General features: G+C 40.1%; 1 protein-coding gene across 4 annotated transcripts in view; it reads left to right on the plus strand.

The window, feature by feature from the left end:
• Nucleotides 1-20,123, plus strand: part of prkcaa (protein kinase C, alpha, a) — a 146,150-nt gene that overhangs the window by 90,525 nt on the left and 35,502 nt on the right. For 2 of the 4 annotated variants that reach the window (XM_067581499.1, XM_067581503.1), the window contains exons 6-14: nucleotides 6,854-7,010; nucleotides 7,226-7,360; nucleotides 7,843-7,936; nucleotides 11,482-11,511; nucleotides 13,411-13,554; nucleotides 14,123-14,296; nucleotides 16,148-16,239; nucleotides 16,505-16,567; nucleotides 16,860-16,998. In XM_067581499.1, coding sequence (XP_067437600.1) covers nucleotides 6,854-7,010; nucleotides 7,226-7,360; nucleotides 7,843-7,936; nucleotides 11,482-11,511; nucleotides 13,411-13,554; nucleotides 14,123-14,296; nucleotides 16,148-16,239; nucleotides 16,505-16,567; nucleotides 16,860-16,998 — 1,028 coding nt within the window. The remainder of the gene's footprint in view (nucleotides 1-6,853; nucleotides 7,011-7,225; nucleotides 7,361-7,842; nucleotides 7,937-11,481; nucleotides 11,512-13,410; nucleotides 13,555-14,122; nucleotides 14,297-16,147; nucleotides 16,240-16,504; nucleotides 16,568-16,859; nucleotides 16,999-20,123) is intronic. The other 2 variants (XM_067581505.1, XM_067581512.1) reach the window with 1 other exon arrangement.

Below are 20,123 nucleotides of genomic sequence, written 5' to 3' on the forward strand. Positions count from 1 at the left end.
TTTACAGCGGTGCTACATTAGACATACCATGTGAAAAATGTCTATAATGGTGTATTTCATCATATTCTACGTATATTTGCTTTTTTTCTCTGGATAAACTCATTACATTTATACCTTAATGTCTGCATTCAGAAATCTCTGTCCTCTCTGGGTTGATGAGGAAGATTCTGGGAGATGCAAAGTGAAAAAAACAAGTCCGCTTTCTATTCTCGAGGTGTTTAACAATGTGTTACAACAAGTCTAGTGTGTTATATTGTGAGCAGCAGGACTGTAGTTGTATGTGTTCCTCTCTGTCTTAAACTCTTTCATCTGTTTTCACTCATATCACTCTCTCTGTACCGTCTTAGTTTCCTTCTTTTTAAGGCTATTTTAGGTCACTCACTGTAGGCGGAGGCGGTGTCAAATGTCAAGTTTGAACACTTAATACTGTACCTATTCATAAAAATAACTGAATTCAACAGTTGATATACAGTATTCCAGATGTACAGTATAGCGAATAGAGAAAGTCAGTCGCTTGACTTGAGCCTGCAGAATGACTACTTTACCCTAGTTCAGGGTTTCATCCATGTTAAGTACTTTTGTTTTCCAGTATATTGGCTTTTTTACATTCTTTTTTCTTGCTCAATAGTGCAGCACATCCCCCTTTCCAGCCCTTACGCCCATCGAAGTAACCATGTTGATCATCGCAGTGTCTGTTCTTACATAATACTCTTAATTACATCCATCTTACCACTAAGTGTCTCATTCAGTTAGCCAATCACTGAAACAAAATAAATATATTCCACCTTTCACTACTGGCTTCTCTGAGTCAAGGGAAGACTCGCTGGAAGGCGGAGTCGGGGTTGGATCGAGCCTCTGTCTGGGGTTTTGGATGCAACCTGCGGGTTGCCGATTGATGATCACTGCCCGATGATGTGAACGCAGCTGACTTCCATTGCTTCCACTCTGTAGCCTTTTCTTCTAGTCATTTCCACTTCTTTGTAATGTGTGACTCACCGTACAGAAAAGCCAACAGACTCTTGCCAAGTGAAAATTGACTTAAAATTCCTGCTATTACATTTTCCTTATGAATCAGAGTTAAGATACAGTTGACAGTGTTTTTTTTTCCAGGAGCCACTGGAGCAACAGTGTCTTCTGTCTTAATGTTCTGTCGTCCGCTCTTATAATAAAGATACAATCCATCAGAACAGCACTGTAATTGATATAAATATATTATCATTTTAAAATATCTGTAAGACAGTTTATATATAAACCCAGTTATAGTCCTTTTTTTAGCCCCCATTAGGCTTCCAATAGAGAAATACATTTAGCTGAGATCATCCCATCGGTCAGCTCACAAGTAAACAAGTAAGTGGGAACATAAACATAAAAACTCATGTCATACTGAAGACGTGCTGGTCGTTCCACGTCCTTTATGATGATATAATATCACATTATAAAGCAAAAAAAACTCCTGCTTGTCAATGTGAAGTTTTTTCTCAGAGCAGTTTACGGACTCTCAGAGGAGAACAGAGTTCCACAGAGAGGGTGGAGAGTGAAACTCGTGGTTTAAGGTTTATAGACTGTTTACCCAGGGAGGTGAAGAATAAACACGACTGACCTCATTTTTGAGACAGGGTCATCTGGTGTTAGCTGATGACAAGGCTTTGTGTGTGTTTTCATGGATCATGTAAACTGTTGAAAGGACGAAGGAATGAATGAAAGTCAGTAGCTTGCTATTATAATGTCACAAAAAACATTATAGATGTTATCATATCCACCTACACCCACTTCTAACCTTTTGCTCGGTGCAGTAAGACACATCCTAAAGATGAAAGTCAAACCACTGAAACTTGAAAAACTGAAAATATCAGTCTTGGATTGTACCTTTGACACAAAAGTCTGTGTGAAAAACTAAATAAATAAAGATTTTTAGATTCAAAGACCTTATTTCCTGCATTTTATATTTGGACATTTGGTTGGTTTCCTGTTGACTGTTACATACAGTAATGAACAAATTTTGAAATTTTGGAGAGGATGTGGAGAAATGACATACATAACAACATACATAACAAGGACAAGATTTGAAGAAAAGTTGTATGACTACATTCTTATCATTCCTAGTGTGTAACGACGACATCCTCGACATTTTTTGCAATTTGTCTCTATGATATCAAGACTCACACGTACAGACTCTCCCCGTCTTTCAGTGTCTTTTGTGGTGCCTCATAGAACAGCTGAACTTTGTGTGGGATTTATGCTGCCAGACTAGCAGAAGTCATGTCATTGGTATTCCTGGTCTGTCGTCTCTGCCCTGAATCGACTCCCTCCCCTCAGCATGTTGCACTGTTGTCTTCTTGCAGTTTTAACATATGCCTCTGCCTCTTGTCGCTTTCTTTCCTTCTTATTTTTTCATGCAATCCCATTTTTTCCAAAAGAGAAATCTGCAGAAGTGCATCTTCATGGTCTGCTGGCCTTCTTCAAAGTATGAAAACAGCAGCATGATTTACTTTTCCCATGTAGTCTATTTTTGATATAAGCCTTCTAGAGAGATGTGAAGGCTTATAATCTTGAAATCTGGCAAACCTTAAGTGAGTAAAGGCTTAACAGCTCACCTGGCAACATGTATCATAGATAGAAGTCGGAGCACTCATTGTACCTGTGATTGTGACTCAACAAAAAGAAATATTAACTTCCATACTTTGCAGTAATAAGTTACAAACTTCACCAAAAGCATATTTCACAAGGCACTGGGAGCTGATTAGCAGCGATAAGTTCAGAAACCCCAGTAATGTGATAATACAAAGCTTCTAAGTCTTAAAATACTATATGTAATATTTGGAGGTTGTTCAGCTTTGCTCAGATTTTCTACAATCTCATTAGGTCAACAGATGTTATTTTCCAGGGTTTTGGTTAATTTTAGTCAGAGCACGGCTAGATAAAACAGAATTCCATAAGTTTTTTTTTTTTTTTGGAGGCATTGCACCATGTTTGGCACGCTGCTGCTGTTTAAAGGCAAGCCAAGATAGTGGCTAAACTGGTATCCAAGCAACAATGCCCCTACACACACCCCTGCTTCCTTTGTCCAAGTGTTTCGCGGCTGTGTGTGTGTGTGTGTGTGTGTCTATTTGCATATGCATGTGTTTCTAAACTCACAGTATGCACAGTTCACTTATAGACATGTCCCAAACTACAAAAACATGTTCAGGTTTTTCATTAAGAAAAAAAATAATTTGACTTTAACCAAGAATGTTCAACAGCACATATGAGTTTGATTAGTTTGTCAGCTTCAGTCTCTGCAGTGCAGCTGAAAGGAGTTAGGACTACAGACACATATTGTTCCGTTTATGCCACAGTTATATGGAAGAAGGCTCTGTGCCAGCATTAGACAGTCTAGATTACCCCCTACTGGCCTTGACTGGAAGTACAGTTTGGAGTGGTGTTTTACTTAATGGTTCATTGTCTGTAGTCAATAACACAGATCCAAGTTTTAATTCCTGATCCATCGCCCATGTGAGTGTGACCATCAGCGGTGGCGCAACCAAGGGGCAATGTGGAAGAGAGGCTGAATACATTATTAGTGTGGAGGAATACAGAATCAGCAGGTGGAGTCTGAGCAAGTTTCAGTAACGACCAATCACACGAGCTCCTCTCATCCCCTTTAAATGTAGCAACAGGTGAAATGGGGCAGAGAGAGAAAAGTTCACCTCTGTGAAGCAGCAGATATTCCAAAAGACAAATTGAGGAAACCTCAAACATTAATGCTGATAAAGGAAGAATGAAAATAAAGCTGATGTGTTCTCATGTGTTAATATACTGCAGGACAATTAATACATTTAAACTCCACAGTTTTTCTCCTCCTCTGTATATTTGCAAGTCTTCATTTATGCTTTTACAATATCCTTAAATAAACAAATACAAAATCACAGTTTGGAAATTTGCTGGTTAGTTTTAACACTGTTTGGTTTAAATATTTAAATGATGAGTGAAGGTATCAGTGCTGTGCTGGCTGTGTGTAATGTGAACAGGATTTACTTTAAACATGTTTTAACATATTTTCATGAATTATGTTTTATTTGATAGGATGTAAGGATATTTGTTTATAGGATATTGATGTAGATTATATGGATACATGTCCATACCCAGAACTGACTTCTGCAAACATTTTAGACTTGACTGCAAGTAGCAAAACTGAAAACTAAATAACTAAACTAACTAAATATACTAAATATACTAAATATAACTAAATAAATTGATACTTGTGACATGACAGAAAATATTTAGATCCTCTAAACTCAGTTAGAACTTTTATTTAATAAAACTGTCCAGACAGATTTGATGGAGCTCAGGACACATCCGGAGGACGACTGCGGTACATTCCAATATTATTAAACTTGGAATCTGAGAGTTTTCCAGTCTGATGTTAAGAAAACACAAAACATTAATTACTGTAAATCCTGACTGATCTTGTCACTATTTCAGAACATTTAAATAACTAGTAAAGTTTCCTCTTCTGTACCATCTGTGTGTAAAACGATGCTCAGCTCCTCTCTGAAATCAGAGACTGTAGATGAAACATGTGTATCATTCCTGCTGCTGTGTGACGACTGCAGCTGTTTAAATTAACATGGAAAAGATTCAACATTCCTCAAGTTGTTGTGGGAAACTCGTCCAACAGAACGAAATCACCAAACAGGCACGGACGCAAAAAAAAAAAAATAGACTCGCGCCCGAGGAAAATTGCATAAAGACTGCGTTTACCCCGGCGTTGGCCTTGTGCTGGCAGGAAAATAGGGCCCGTTATAGTCACAGCAAACTAATTAACCCCCCTAAACACACACACACACACACACGCAAATCCTGAAACCGATACTTAAGGGTATAAAAACAGAGCAGTGCTTTTTCATTTTGTTTTTATATTTTTATTTGCTATCACCCTTGCAGTACTAATTTCAGTACTTTTTTTTGTGATATCATACTGGGAATATTTATCGTGCAAGTATCCAAATCATACTATATAATTTTATTTCGTTTGTATTGTTGTATCACTTTGATGATCAGCGCTACTTTCTTATGTTCACGTTGGTATCTAGCCACTGTAAAATCACCCCGTGTGCATCATGTCAGTCTACTGAGAGCTGACACTAAAAATAATTCCTTTGATATACAACCTAGTAGCAGCGGTTTTTCCAGGGATACAGTACACATAAACATTTATCCCATTTACAGCCACTACTCCGGTGAATGTACAGACTAGCAGGGACCATCTGCTGTTTCGTCAAGTAGGTGAAACAGACAGAACCTGTGATCTGTGATTGAATTTATGGGATAATGGGAAATGGAGGAGAGAAAGCTTTTTTTTTTCTCACACGCAGTATACATTAAGTCTTTGGTGCCTGCAGACTGGCTTAACGCTTTTCCATTGGATTTCTGAGAAAGCAGAGGGTTGCCAGCTCAAGATCGCTCAATACCTTCCCACACCTCAAGTATGCTCTCCCTCTCTTCCTCTGTCTCTCTCTCTCTCTCAGCATGTGTGTGTGTGTATGTGTGTGTGTGTGTGTGTGTGTGTGTGTGTGTGTGTGTCCTCTAAAGCAGCTCACTCCATCACTCATCTAACTTTACACCTCGCTAGCATCACTCAACACCCAAATCCTCCACCACAGGTGCTAAGAATAAAAGCAAACAGTTGGAAGGTATTTACTCCTGGCTTATCAAATAGTCGTTTGATGTTATTGGTGCAACCATAGTGATAAAAAAAAAAGAAGGTTTTACTGGTGACTCAAATTATAGAATAGTATCGTAATATGAACTAGTATTATAAAGAGAATCATACAGTTTTTGTGGCTTTTGTGAAGAGTGTCTCATTGTATTTCTCTTTGCCATTTACAACAGTTGCTGTATTAACTCAGTGGTGACAATCCCTCATTGATTTTGTCTCTTTATCCCTCTTAATCCTATCAATACTGTATCTCATTCAGGGTGTTCCAGCTAAGACAGTGGGTTTAGCAGCCATTTCATGCGGTCTTAACTTACTGGCTTAACGCTTTCCTCTCTAGGTCAAAGGTCAGTTAGCATCGTCACAACTCATGCCACCTTTGTAGTGTGACTGACAGGGCCACATGGAGAGATTTCTAGGTCTCCGGGGGGGGCCTGAGGTTTAGCCAAGCAAGGCTGGCATTCACCCTCTCCCAGCGGGGACGCTGGGTGCGTCGTATGTGGATAAACACAGTACGCGTGAGTGTAACTGTGTGTGTGCGCTCTGTGTTGTAGCTCAGGTTTGGCAGTGCTCCATTGCTCAGGGCTAATGGAGTGCTAATGTCCCTGGTGTGCCCTTGTTTACTGAACAGCTAAATACAGGAGGACAAGAAGAGAGCCTTCGCCTACTTAAGCATGACACAGCCTGCAATTTTGAATCACCGTTCCCACAACACTTCCTGCAATTGCTCCCCGTATGGCTCGGCGCCACAGACAATCCTCTCAGGCTATGACATGCTGCTTGATCTCGAACACCTGCAATTTAATTCTATTGATGTTCACCTGTTGCTTAAAATAAAGCGTTTGTTTTTCTGACCAAAACAATTTGCACTGCACAAACCAAACTGAACATGAATGAAGACTTCAGTGTAGATAAAAGGCCGTGTGTTCATTTAGCTATTCGGACAAGGCCAATTTAATAAAATCCATCAGTCATTAGGGGGCTAGCTGGCAGCTCTGTGTTTTTGAGGTGTGCTGAGACCGGTTTGCTTTATCTCAATTAGCGAGACTCAGTCGTGCAAAAGCTTTTACAGAGTCGCTCTTACGTATAGGCACAAAATTTAAAGTTCACCTGTGTCTCTAGAGACAAATTAACATTGTTTTTTTTTATTTCCCTCAGTGTCTGAAGGCAAAAACATGATACCCATGGACCCCAACGGTCTGTCTGATCCATATGTCAAGCTCAAGCTCATACCAGACCCCAAAAATGAGACCAAGCAGAAGACCAAAACCATCCGCTCCAGCCTCAACCCCACATGGAACGAGACCTTTAACTTGTGAGTAAATTAGCTGTTGTCATCTACAGGCTACAGTATGTTATACACTGGACATATACATCTGTAATGATAATATTTTACTGTTTCACTGTTTTACAGCCAGTTCAGTTTGACATTTACATTTTTTTTTGTAGACGTAGGTTTTGTAAATGAAGCCTAAATTCTGAACACAGAACTTTTTCATAATGATCATGTGTACCGTCTGTGTCGTGCAGCAAGCTCAGGCCTGCAGATAAGGACCGCAGGCTGTCGGTGGAGGTGTGGGACTGGGACCGGACAACCAGGAATGACTTCATGGGAGCCCTTTCCTTTGGCGTGTCAGAGCTCATGAAGGCTCCAGTCTGTGGCTGGTAATACTCACTTTTCTTCAGGATCAAATGGTGTCTCAAAAAATAATGATTCTTCAATAATAACCAAGTAATTTAATTCTGTATATACATATATATATATATATCACATCTCACTATCACAGCTTACATGATGGGTTCCCTCAAACACAGCACCTAAACCATAGGCTAAGTTTGGGGTTTTGCTGTGGGCAACAACTTATGCAGTATTGATTAATGGCCACTTGAAGCTGCAGCACCAGTAGGATTGTCCCAAAGGAGCAAGAGATATCCATTTTTCATGTGTCTGCTGTGAGACGTGTGTCAGTAAGGATGGTTCCAAATACGCCAAAGGCAAAGAAGCCTGTGAGCTGCGTCCAGGCCACAGTAGGTCAAGATCAGTGAAAAAGTAGACTAGTAGGGAAGAAGAAGGGAAGGTATATGAACTAATCTGTCTTTCTCCCTCCATCTTCCCTTTCTTCCTGTCTCTCTCTCTCTTTTTCCAGGTATAAGTTACTGTGCCAGGAGGAGGGGGAGTACTACAATGTTCCCATCTCAGAGGAGGATGACGGGAATGAAGAACTGAGGCAGAAATTCGAGGTGAGGATTGTGTAACCGCGCCGCTGCGAGTTATTGCCACCTCGTCTGTTTGTTGACTTGACTTATTGAATCGTGTTGTCTAGAGTGGCTATGACACAGAGGTGTATAGACAATATCACTATTATATCTACAGTTTCTCAGTGCTGATTGTTTTGTTCCACTTTCTTTTAGCTCAGTGGAAATGATTTTATTTCCCTGGCCACGATTGGCTGCCTAAGAGACTTTTCTGTCGGGTAACATGTTAAAAATATATGGTGGTTATTCTCACTGTTATGTTTACATGTCCTGTAAAGTTTGGAAATGATATCAAATGGTCACATGCTTTCCTTAAATGACAGTGTGCTGTTTTCAAAGTCCTCTTCAGCTCGTGGTTGCTTTGCGTCAGAGAGTTCACTTCTATTACGAGCGTGTGTGTCATGTGTGCTGTGCTTTTTTACACAGACAGTTATCTTTTAATCTACAGAGACATTTTCTTGGACATAGACCCGGTTAAGAGTGAGTGTGTATCATCAATATAGTTAAGACTGATAGCCTGGGACAGTTGTTTTACACATTTTTGCTAAAAAAAAATTCAGTTAAAAATCATTCAACTGTTTATGGTTAAATGCCAATGAATTAATCAATGAATAACAGCTGTTATATTGGGTCTTTGATGCTCTGTATCTCAAAGCTGCACTCTTGTATTCTCTGAAGATTTTATTTTAGCTGTACAAACTTTCAGCGTGCAAGAAATTAGTCTCCTTTAAGAACTTGAAAAAATGTTTCAAGTTGTCAGACTCAAAAAGTTGAAGCCCAACTACAGTCTGTTTTTACTCGATAACAATCACTGCACTGTATGACGTGTGATGATTGTAAACTTATTTTTAATAATCACTAACATATGATTACTCTCTGCCCATTAATGGGAAGTTTTTCTTCTTCATTGGATACTGGATGATGGTGATCATAGCACCTTTCCAATAGTTATGTAAAAAGACATTTGTATGAACAGTGTTGGAGTGTCTAAAATAATAATTAAATAATAAAGTCTTTTCTCTTGAATGCCACCCAAACACACACACACATACATTCACACATTGTTTAAGGCTGTTTTTAGGTGAGGTCACTGATGAGACACGACTTAGTGCTCTTTTTCTTTCGTCCAAATTGCTGCGTCTGGCCCGCTGAAATTGAAGCAGCTTTTTCTGTGTCCCTCTGATTGCCTGCCATATTGTTCAGCCTCTCGGGAGGAACCCAGGTCTCTGGAGGAGACTTTTTAAGGTTGTTTTCTGCTACATTCCTGCTACAAATAGAGATTTGTGGGGAAAAATAAGAAAAGATGAAAAGGCAAGATGTGAGAAAGGTCAAGGTTGGAATTTAAAGCTTTGTTGTTCTTTTACTAATGAGAAAAACAGTTATTAAAAAAAATGACACTATACTGTGAATTTAAAGCCTTAAACAGATTTCCAGTAAATGAAAATAATGTAAAAAATTGTTGTTGTTGTTCTTAACAACAACAAAGCCAGCGGTCACATGACACCAGGTCATTTCGGGTCTTCATGCAGAAGGTGAGGTTCATGTGGTGGGAAGGTGGGAAGACTAGGTGAAGAATAGGAGTGTTGATACGAATCAAAGAATCTAACCTCCTATCACCTGTCTGCATGTGGTTGTCATGGTAACGGGTCCACAAGACTTAACAGTACAAATATGCAACCACTTTTAAATGTTTTTGCATCTTTACAGTAGGTCTCAAAATCGTTCATCCACCTGACTTAATCTGTTTTGGACTCTCTGCGCTGGAGAATACTTTACTGTCTCCTTTTTCCTCTTCATAAACCCCTCTGTGGTTCTCTCCCTTTTTTTCCCTTAGCTTCCTGCTCCCTCCTGTGTGCTTGGTGAGACTTACTGTACAAATGCTTCTTCATCCCGTGTCACGTTGTCATATTTAATGCAAGAGTTTCTCTCTTCCTCTCTCCCCTTCTTGCCCCTGCTCTCAGGACTGCCAAATTAACTTTAATCTAAAGGTAGCCCTCTCCTCTCCTCTCCTCTCCTCTCCTCTCCTCTCCTCTCCTCTACCTCTCCTCTCCTCTCCTCTCCTCTCCTCTACCTCTCCTTTCCTCTCCTCTCCTCTCCTTTCCTCTTTTGTCTTGTTTTGTGGTGGTGACATGTTCCTTCACTTCTCCTCATGTCTGATCATTTGTATGTGGTTCCATGCTACTGCAAATAGATCCAGTTTACTAACAATTTGTTCTGGTTGTGGGGTTTGGTATTCGCAAGAGAAATTCATGAGAGAAACTCACATTCCTCCAGTGAATCCAGGCTGCTCCCTTTTGTACCAAGAAGGACTACAGATATTTCAGCACAAATCAAGAAAAGAACACTGAGCCCTTGGTAAATTGTGTGTACAGTAAATTTGAGTCTTCTCTTCTGTGTCTTCACTGCTTCCTCCGAGTCTGTCAGAGGATTGTTAGTAAAACCTGATGCCATATCGATCACAACTCATAGCTACATTTGTCTGCATGTGTGTCTTTGTATTCTGTATGTGTCTCATCTGTGGATCACTCTGCCTGTCTACGTCTATGTGTACTTACATCATCATCATCAATACAGGTGAAACCTGGATTTACAGCACACAGCCATTCATGTCATTCATCTAAGAACCTGCATAAGCTATATCTGTCATATCTTCTACTCCCTCTATCTGCCGGCATCTCTTTGTAAGCTTGGATCAAACATTCAGTCACATTCAGATGTTACTAATATAAGAATAATGAATGTTCCACCCCAGGAGAATACTCAGTAAGTGTGACCACTAGATGTCAGCAGTGAACTGAAATATATTGTAAGACCATTTGTAGTAAGCATCATGAGCAATTGTGTTCCTGTGTATGTGTGTGTGTGTGTGTGTGCGTGAGTAATTCACAAGGCCTTCATTAGTGTGTAAGAGTGTACGAGGTAACATAAGTTCTTTATTTAACCAAATATTATCACCCTGATTCTTCTTTAAGTTTTGATTTTTACACCAACTTTCCTGATTCTCACTGGCATTTGCAGATTTTTTTTTTTTAAACCTGTGGTTATTCTGTTTTGTTTTTCCCTTCATCTTCATGGTGATATTCAACTAGTTATTTTTAACATCTAAATGATGAAGGGAACATGTGGTTTTACTAGATCAGGAAAATAACAGAGGTCAGGTCATTTTCACTCAGTTATATTGGCTCTTTGTTCTCTGTATGATTCTGCCACACTAGGAGTTTGTACTTAACAGTAGATTATTACAATTGGCAGCACTGTAAACATAGAAAGGGATATTTTAATGACCTATAGATTGAAATCAACCAGTTCAAAGGCTAAAGCTCAAGCTTTATAGTTCTGATATGATTACCGTATCTTCATTGATATTTTTCTTTGTGTCTGTCTGTGTATATGAGCTGGACTCAGTGTTTTGCCCCTCAGTTATCTGCGTGTTTAAGTCTCTTGGTTTAGTCAGCTGTTGTGGTTCACACCTATATTCAAGTGCACTAAGTGTGTTGGCGCTTTTGGCTCCCTTCTCCTTGTGGTTTCAGGACCAAGCACATGTGGAAGACAAAGATAAGGTGCGTCTGAGAGAAAGGAAGTAAGGCTTCTGCTCGCTTGGCTCGGCCAGGCTCTTATCAATAAAAGCTAAAGCTTACAGGTGTGCTGTGATCTGGTGCGGTCTGCTCTGCTTTGCGTTTCTCTGCTGCTCTCCCAGATTAAGAGCAGACTATGGTAGATGCCATTAACCACACTAAAGCTGCTCGGCATTGTTTAGCATAGCAAGTTAAACACCAGTTGTTATTGAGATTAGTTTGAAATAAAGTGAATTGAGGTTTAATTAATGCTTAATTGATTCCTGATGGTGAAACGTGACCCAGTGTTTTAATGCTGTAATGGGTCTACATTTGCCATAAATTGCCAAATGAGATCAGTCTGTTTTAATCAGAGATTAAATCTTTTTGGAGAGATGTTCAAGTGTGATTATAAAGTGATCTTATTATTGTCCTTGCTGAAGCTGAACAAGTTGCTCTGTGTAGCATGTGGACATAGATTACACCTGCAGGATCGGTTCAGCATGAGTTTGGATCTGTGTTTGGCCTTGGCTGAGTTTGAAAACTGGACATGGCAGTCTTGGTTGTGTTTTTGTGCTGACAGACATTTATGTGTGGAAATGTATATTGTATTTGATGGTTGTTTGGTATTCAGACTGCTACAGAGGTGAGTGACGTGGGCACCGTAGTTTTCTAGAAGCTTCCCTTTAAGCATCTTGCCGTACTGGGAGAATAAGCATGACTTTGGCATGAAGGAAAGTGCATAGAAGACAATTTTGTCCCAAAGCAGCAAGAGATATCCATTTTTCATGTATCTAATTTACAGTCTTTTGTGTCTGCTCTCAGATGTGTGTCATGATTTGTGCTAACAGTAAGTAATTTTTTAAAAAATACAGGTCAACATGAGAGACACTTGTCTGGACCAGACATGCATGTACATAGCGAAGCCAATGTGACATCTTCCTCTTCATTACTCCAGCAGCCATGTAACTGTCTGTTAGTGAAAAGAACATCAGTGCAGCCTCATTAGAAATACATTTTAGAGACACACATAAGTTAAAAGTCATGTTTTGCCTGTTATGTAGGTGCATCAAATATGTGAAAGTATATGCAATAGATGCTAGAAAAAACACTGGAATAACCCTCCTGCATTATATTAATAATCAACAAAACAGTGACATTTATACTTTGAAACATAAATAGTCATATGACATGCAACACACTAATGTAATGTTTCTTAGTGGTCTTATTACAAATGGTTTTAAGCATGTTTGTTTCATGAAGATTCTTTTGGTCCTAATTTAAGAAACTTCATAGATAGTGAATAATATTGCTCACTGCAATAGTTTATTATTCTCAGCTTTCCCTCTTTAAGCCATTAAGAAAAGCCAGTATCGAGGTTGCTTTTGATTAATTTAAATGTTGATATGTTATTAGATGGTCGATTATTAGATGATTTGTTTATGAGTTTATTGATAATTTGACGATAAATAAAATACATATAAAAATGTATCCTTGTGTTTGCCACAGCACGGTATACTTCAAAAATTGTGTCTGTTTGTAAGGAGCCATTATTGTGAGTATCACATCCGCTCCACGATGACAATCTCATTTCACTCCATTTATTTTGAATTGTCCTTATCAACCAGTGTATCGTGGCTGTGAGTGGGTAAGTGAGCAGTGTGAGTGAGTTGAGTCATTTTACTACAAGAAGAATCCACCACAAAGAAACTTCTCCTAAATGTATTTCATGCATGTAAGAACTCAGATAAGGTCTGCATTTAAGAAATAGCAGCTAGGTATCTTGTGCTCAGCTACACAGTGTGTAGCAGTAGTGTACACGTTATGTGTGCGTGTTACTGTAATCAAACTGCATTTTAAGATGTGTATCTCTTACACACCTCGTCCTCTGTTCCCTGCGTGCAGAAAGCCAAGCTAGGCCCAACTAAGAAGGTGATCACCGAGACGGATGGTAGCCCCTCCACCCAGCTGCCGTCCAACAGCTTGGACCAGGTCAAACTCGGCGACTTCTCTTTCCTGGCTGTACTGGGGAAAGGCAGCTTTGGCAAGGTAGGTTTGAAGCCTTTTTTTTTTGTGTCTCCTCCTGCTAAAAAAACAAAGTGAAGCACTTAGTGTCACTGGTTATATAAGGTGCCTTCACTCCCTGAGAGGAACTACCAACTGGGGAGCTACACTACATACCGTCAAGGGCTTTTTTCCTGTTTGCATTCGTACCGCCAATAGAAATGCTGAAGTGACGTAAACCAGCCGGCGGTTGGTATAGCAACGTCACTTCTGCGCAAGATACAACAACAAGATGGAGGATGCCATGATTGGAGCTTCATGTATGACCAATCGTATACTTACAAGGTTCCTCTTGTTCTGGGGGAGTACATACCCCGAAGTAGGAGCTAAAAACAGTGTTCTAAGAACTACAATTGTTCCCAGCTCCTGCAGCACGACCCAACAAAAGGGGGGTGGTTCCTCTAACAGTTCTCAGAACTATGAAAAAGTTCATCCAGTCTGAAAGCGCCTATAGAGAGCATAAAATCCAAGGGCACAAGAAAAACATGTTATATTGTACATAGAAATGACCTTTTCCTACCTTTATCTTTCCCTCTGTCTGTCAACTCTGAAGGTCATGCTGGCGGAGATGAGGGCCACCGAAGAGCTGTATGCAATAAAGATCCTGAAGAAGGATGTGGTGATCCAGGACGATGACGTTGAATGTACCATGGTGGAAAAGAGAGTCCTGGCCCAACAGGAAAAGCCACCCTTCCTCACACAGCTGCACTCGTGCTTCCAGACTGTGGTAGGTAAAAATACTCCCGGACATACATTAGGGCAAGTCATTCCAGGTCGGGTCAAATTAATTCATGAAAGGGCTTTTAGCCAAACAGCTTAGTCATAAAGGCTTGTAGAGTGCAGTAGAGGGCGTTTATGACAAGTACTATTACAAACAAGAAAAGGGGAAACAAACAAACCCCCTATTTGCATGCACATGTGTATTAACTTTGATTCATGCCAAAAGCCACACAACCTGAGAGCACATACTGAGACATGTAGCTACTTGAACACAGACTAAGATGGACAAAGAGGACAGTAAAAGAGGACAAATTAAGCTTAAAAGCATTCTTTCCCTTGTCTAATGTAGAATTAGTAAATGAAGAGGTTTGATAAAATTGTAATATACTGTTTTGTAAGGATACAGGATTGAGGAAATAGTAACTTTGACCCTCTCAGAAGGGACCTCCATATTTTTGTCATACTGAATTTTTTACCCAACATGGATACACAGAAAGGCAGCCACATTAATTTTTTACGCCCTCACATACATGTTAGTCTGAATGTGAGAGAAATCAACAGTTTCCTTAATCAGAATGCCTCTCGGAGAATCTACTCCAGCCCTTGGTTTGAGCTGGATGGCAAATGAACGTCTATTAGCGGTTAGATTTCTCAGAGAAGCCCGGCTGAACTATAGCAGCTGATTAGAGCTGTAACACCAGCAGGCAGATAGAGAAAATAGGAAGAGACGCATTGCTCATAGCATATTCATGAATATACACACGCATTCATTCTCCCACATACAAAGACGGACTACCTTACTCTGTTTCTTTGCAGACTTTCTTAGTATGTACAAAACTTTGCACCTATAGCGTTTTCCTAGCAATAGCGAGACAGATTTGCGACACTGTTTGTCTGGCAAGGACATCACTGCAGTTCAAATGTTTGTCTCAAATGTTTGCTTTTATTTTTGGTATTCTGTTGGTTTATGGTGTTTTCATCCATGTTTGTCTCTGATCAAGTGGATTTAGCCCAATAATAACAGTCAGCAGGTCATATACTGCAGTTGCCGATCTATTTTTTTGTCGTAAGAAACTGTTACTGTTCTATAAAGGTCAGTCAAAGCGATGTTACTCAAATGCTTTGAGATTTAAGACAAAATTCCCATTTAAAAGACTCTCAGTCATCACCAAAGCTGATGTTAGAACAGAAGCATCATAAGGAACTGACAACAGGTCAGCATCCATTAGAATGAAATATGGTTGAAGCATCTTTTGTGACCCACTCTTGAGTCAAAAAACCTCTACGTCTAAGAGACAATGACTGCAGAGAAGTTCAATGTGAGAGGTGCAGAGATGAGAGAGAAGAAGAAGGTACAGAGAGAAGGTGTAGCGTGCATTTTGCTCATCATTGTAGTGCAGCGAGGGTCAGAGCCCTCACAAGTCCAGGGGTCATGCTGCTTTGTTGTGGGTAGTGACACTTTGCTAAACCTGGTAGAAGGTCAGCTTTACTGTCAGCACGGGTCCGTTGCTCTGTGAGAAAGTTGGTATTTGTTTTGCTAGTAAGGGACCATCACACACACTTGTCATAACGGACCACCGCTATTAAACAAAGAGAATATTTCCTGACAGATGTCTGTGTTGAGTGTTTTTTTTTCCATGAAGCGCTTTGTTGTGCGCTTTTTAGGTCACCTTGTCACGGAAAGTGTAGCAGGAACGACGGAACCACTCAGACAGCAAGGTTAGGGAAGGCTGCAGGGAGGCTTTGTCAGTTAATAAAAATGTAGAAATGTTTTTGTAATTTCACAGTTTTTTTTGTGGAAATTTGCATTTGTGCCCCGCTACTGTTTTCTAACTTCTTCCTCTCTGTATATTCACAGGATCGTCTGTACTTTGTCATGGAGTATGTGAACGGTGGAGACCTCATGTACCATATCCAACAAGTGGGCAAGTTCAAGGAACCTCAGGCAGTGTAAGACATGTCATTTGTTTAAGCAGCTGGAATTGTAATCCTACTGTATAGTGAATCATTTCCTGCTGTCAAACAGACGTTACATTTTCATTTACGTCTTTCATGCATGCTTCGTTATTTTAGCACGATTGATTACAGTATGTATTGACAGTGAAGCAGCAGCTACAGCAGGAATATGGTCATAATGTAAAAAGTGGGATTTCTCTTTTTTAATGGTTAAGTTTCCTTGTGTTGTAAGTCTATAAATGTGTTGTTGTTATTGCAGGTTCTATGCAGCAGAGATCGCTGTTGGTCTCTTCTTCCTGCACACTAAAGGAATCATCTACAGGTGAATATTACCTAGTGTGCACAGTTAATGCAACAGATGCAGTGCATATTGTCCTTCAAATACAGAGACTGCATTTAAATTAATTATCAGAAATGTTGTGATATAATAAATGTCAGGTAAAAACCATGCAGTAGTGAGTCATCCTATAGTGAATATAGTATTTTTCTGAAGCAGCCAGTGTTTCATTAGCTCTTAGCATCAGGTAATAGACATTAATAATGAAATCCACCTGCTGAAACTAACTCTAAAAGAAAGTCAACCATCTTCAAGGATGTTTTGTCTACTTCTTCAGGGATCTGAAGTTGGACAATGTGATGCTGGATTCTGAGGGACACATCAAGATTGCTGACTTTGGCATGTGCAAAGAGAACATGGCGGAGGGAGTGACCACACGCACCTTCTGCGGCACTCCAGACTATATAGCCCCAGAGGTAAGGCTGAACACAGAGAGATGCGGGCTTGTGCATGTTTTGTTGCATTAGGTCACTTCTGTCACTGTCTGGTTTGAGCCTGTGTCACCCTTGTGCTCCAGATTAAGGTCATTGCCGCCGGATAGATATACACACACACTCACTCACCCACATACACACACACAGAGGGCTCACCCTCACATACATACACAAGTGCTCTCTAATGACGTAAGTCAGACGTACACCCAGTGTGTCTGCCGGCGAGTCCGAACTTAACCCAAACATACCTGCACAAGCTGAGGTCTCTGTGTATACTGATGGATTTTCTCACCATCAGAGTTCATCTGTTCATACAAGAATGTTGTTTCAATCAGTATCTGCATTAATTATTTCATTCAAAAGAAATCTGCATGATTTGACAAGAGGTCATTGTAGATGTTCAGCTTGTTTTTGTCCTTGCTGACTGATAACAATCATATAATACCGTGGTCTTTGAAAGTGGTGCACACATTGTAACGTTCATCACACAGTGTGAAACGTTGGTCCAAGGACGATTGAATGATACCAGTCAAACACAAACATTAATACATTTATTAACCATTTCAATTACAATTGTTACTTATGGCAGGACGTTTGGACAGGATATAGTAAGTCCAAGATGACTGAGTAGTTGGCCAACAAGCCCACTGATGACTAGAAATATTTCAATAACATTATCATTCCATTATGATGTCTGATTTACTTGCATACATACATACATACTTACACATTTTCATACAAAATATAAAAAAAACACTCAACTTAACTTTGTAAGCTCATCAAGGCTTAATGTTATTTTAACAACAGCTGAACAAGCCTAAATAAAATATAATAAAACAATAACTAAATTATCATTTCAATCAGGATGTGTCACATAAAAGAAGAAGTAAATGAGACCACGAGTCTTGACTAAGGGAGCGTTTGGTGCCGACTTTTAAAACCTGATATTTTGCAACAACCATATACAGATTCCTACTGATTGCATCATCACACATGAAACAAGAAATGATAGTGCTGGTATAACGTTGTGGGGGTTAAACTGCATGTTTCAGTTTTGTCAGTCTTCATAAATGTAAAGACATTGAGAAAGTAAATGACACTCAATTTAGCTTTAATTTCTTTAAAGCGAAATATGTCTTATTCACTTTAGCTTGTTAGCGTTAGCCTCAGGCTTTCTGCATTGTTTTCTTTCTGACCGAGCCGTTGGGGCAAATTATGACACAAATAAACCATCTCAAAGAGGAGCAGTACCATCCCCGATGAAACAACAAAAGCACTGCCTGTGATTCATGGGATATGGAAACCAGGCTTTGTATCCATAATTCAACGCCATTTTGGTGCCTGTTAATCTATTTATCAGCGTCTCTTACTTTCACCTAATATAGCAACAGGAAAGACATGATTCTGCAGCTCACCGCAGTTCATACTTTATGAACTGATTTAGTTTGTCCAACTCTCTGGCCATTATTTCTATTTAATGGCGGGTTGGGTTATTGATTCTCTCTAAAACCCCCTTCTGACAGACTGTGAGGTTAATTCCGCCCCACGGACGCAGGGTGAACACGCTGTGACCGTTCAGAGTCAGACTGACACTAATGCGCCAGCCAGGGATGACACAGCGGGGGGGTGGGGGGGGTGGGAGCAGCTACTGTTCCCAATGCACTGTGAGCTAGCGCACAAATATAATGTCACACACTGGATGCTAGTTAACACAAACATGATGTCACACAGTCATATGCATGACAGCACACAATTCTGCCTCCTTCCAAATATCTGCTTTCAATATGAAACCAATCATGCAAAACTCAAGTGTTCACGCACACACACACACACACACACACACACACACACACACATACACTCAAAAAACTCCTCTAAGTGGAGGCTGACCTTAAAATAGACTAACAGCGATGACATTTTCAGAGATAATCGAGTGAAAGTGCTCCATGAACTGTTTGTGACAGATTTATCAACTACTAATAACCCCACTAGATGAATCAGACTTCACAGGTTCAACACCTGCTTCATGTATTTAACTAAGAGTAACTTTTTCAATATTCTTCAAATATCTGCTCTTACTGAATGTGCTTTAAGTCAACATGTAAATAGTATCCAGTATTCTTCTCATCCTAAGCTGTGTTGAGATGTGCTCTGGTTTCGTTCGCTATTGATTTGTCAGTAAACTGACGCTCCTTTGCAGATTGGGTAGTGTTTTATTGAGCTACTCAACTTGAAGTTTTATACTAATGATTGATGTCTCACTGAGCGTTGAGAGATTTTCATGTCAATCATAACGTCATTCAGCTCCCCTTCAACTTTTGTCATCAGCCGTCGGTCCGTCTCTGACTTTTAAACAGACTTGTAGGCGTTCGACTTTTGAGAAACTTCATCTAAACCCTCCGACTTTCTGATTCTGTGTATGTGAGCGACTACTCTGAGGTCACTTCTGACACATAAATGTGTCGGTGGGTTTGTGCGTGTCTGTGTCTCAGTATGTGTGAGATAGCTGTGAGATGAGAAATATTTTCACACTCTTCTTTCTCACACACACCTGCCAACATGCTCATAAGTGAGGGAATACATCTCTATGTAGCAGTGGGTCCCCTGGTTGTCAGCACACATGTGACAGAATGCAATTGCATTCCCGCTGCTAGTCACCAAACACGCATACACACACACACACGGACGTGTAGATGCGCACAGTTTTCGCTGTGTTTACTCTGACCTACATAGCTAGTCATTGGTAGCTCCTGTCTGGGAGGAATGCTCACACTAATGTGAATTTACACCTCAGTGACTTTGACACTGAGAGAAAGAGATAGTGAGGAAGAAAGCTAACAGGAAGAGAAAACAGAGGAGACATAAGGTATTAACTGTGATGAAAAGAGCAGAAGGGGCGAGAGGAACTGAATATTGAAGGAAAGAAGCGAAAGAAAGCTGGAACTGACATAAGAAATAGGTGCCTACTCATGACTCTTTGCGGCATCTCAGGAGAACATCTGAGTTGTCTGACACAGGCCGTTTCCCTCTACGCCCCAGTTGATCCCCGCTGCAGTGTGGCATTGGGAGGCACGGGTGTCCTCGTCCCTGCTCGCTCCTCTGTGGGC

This window comes from Thunnus thynnus, chromosome 3, assembly GCF_963924715.1.
Source record: "Thunnus thynnus chromosome 3, fThuThy2.1, whole genome shotgun sequence".
Lineage (NCBI taxonomy): Eukaryota > Metazoa > Chordata > Actinopteri > Scombriformes > Scombridae > Thunnus > Thunnus thynnus.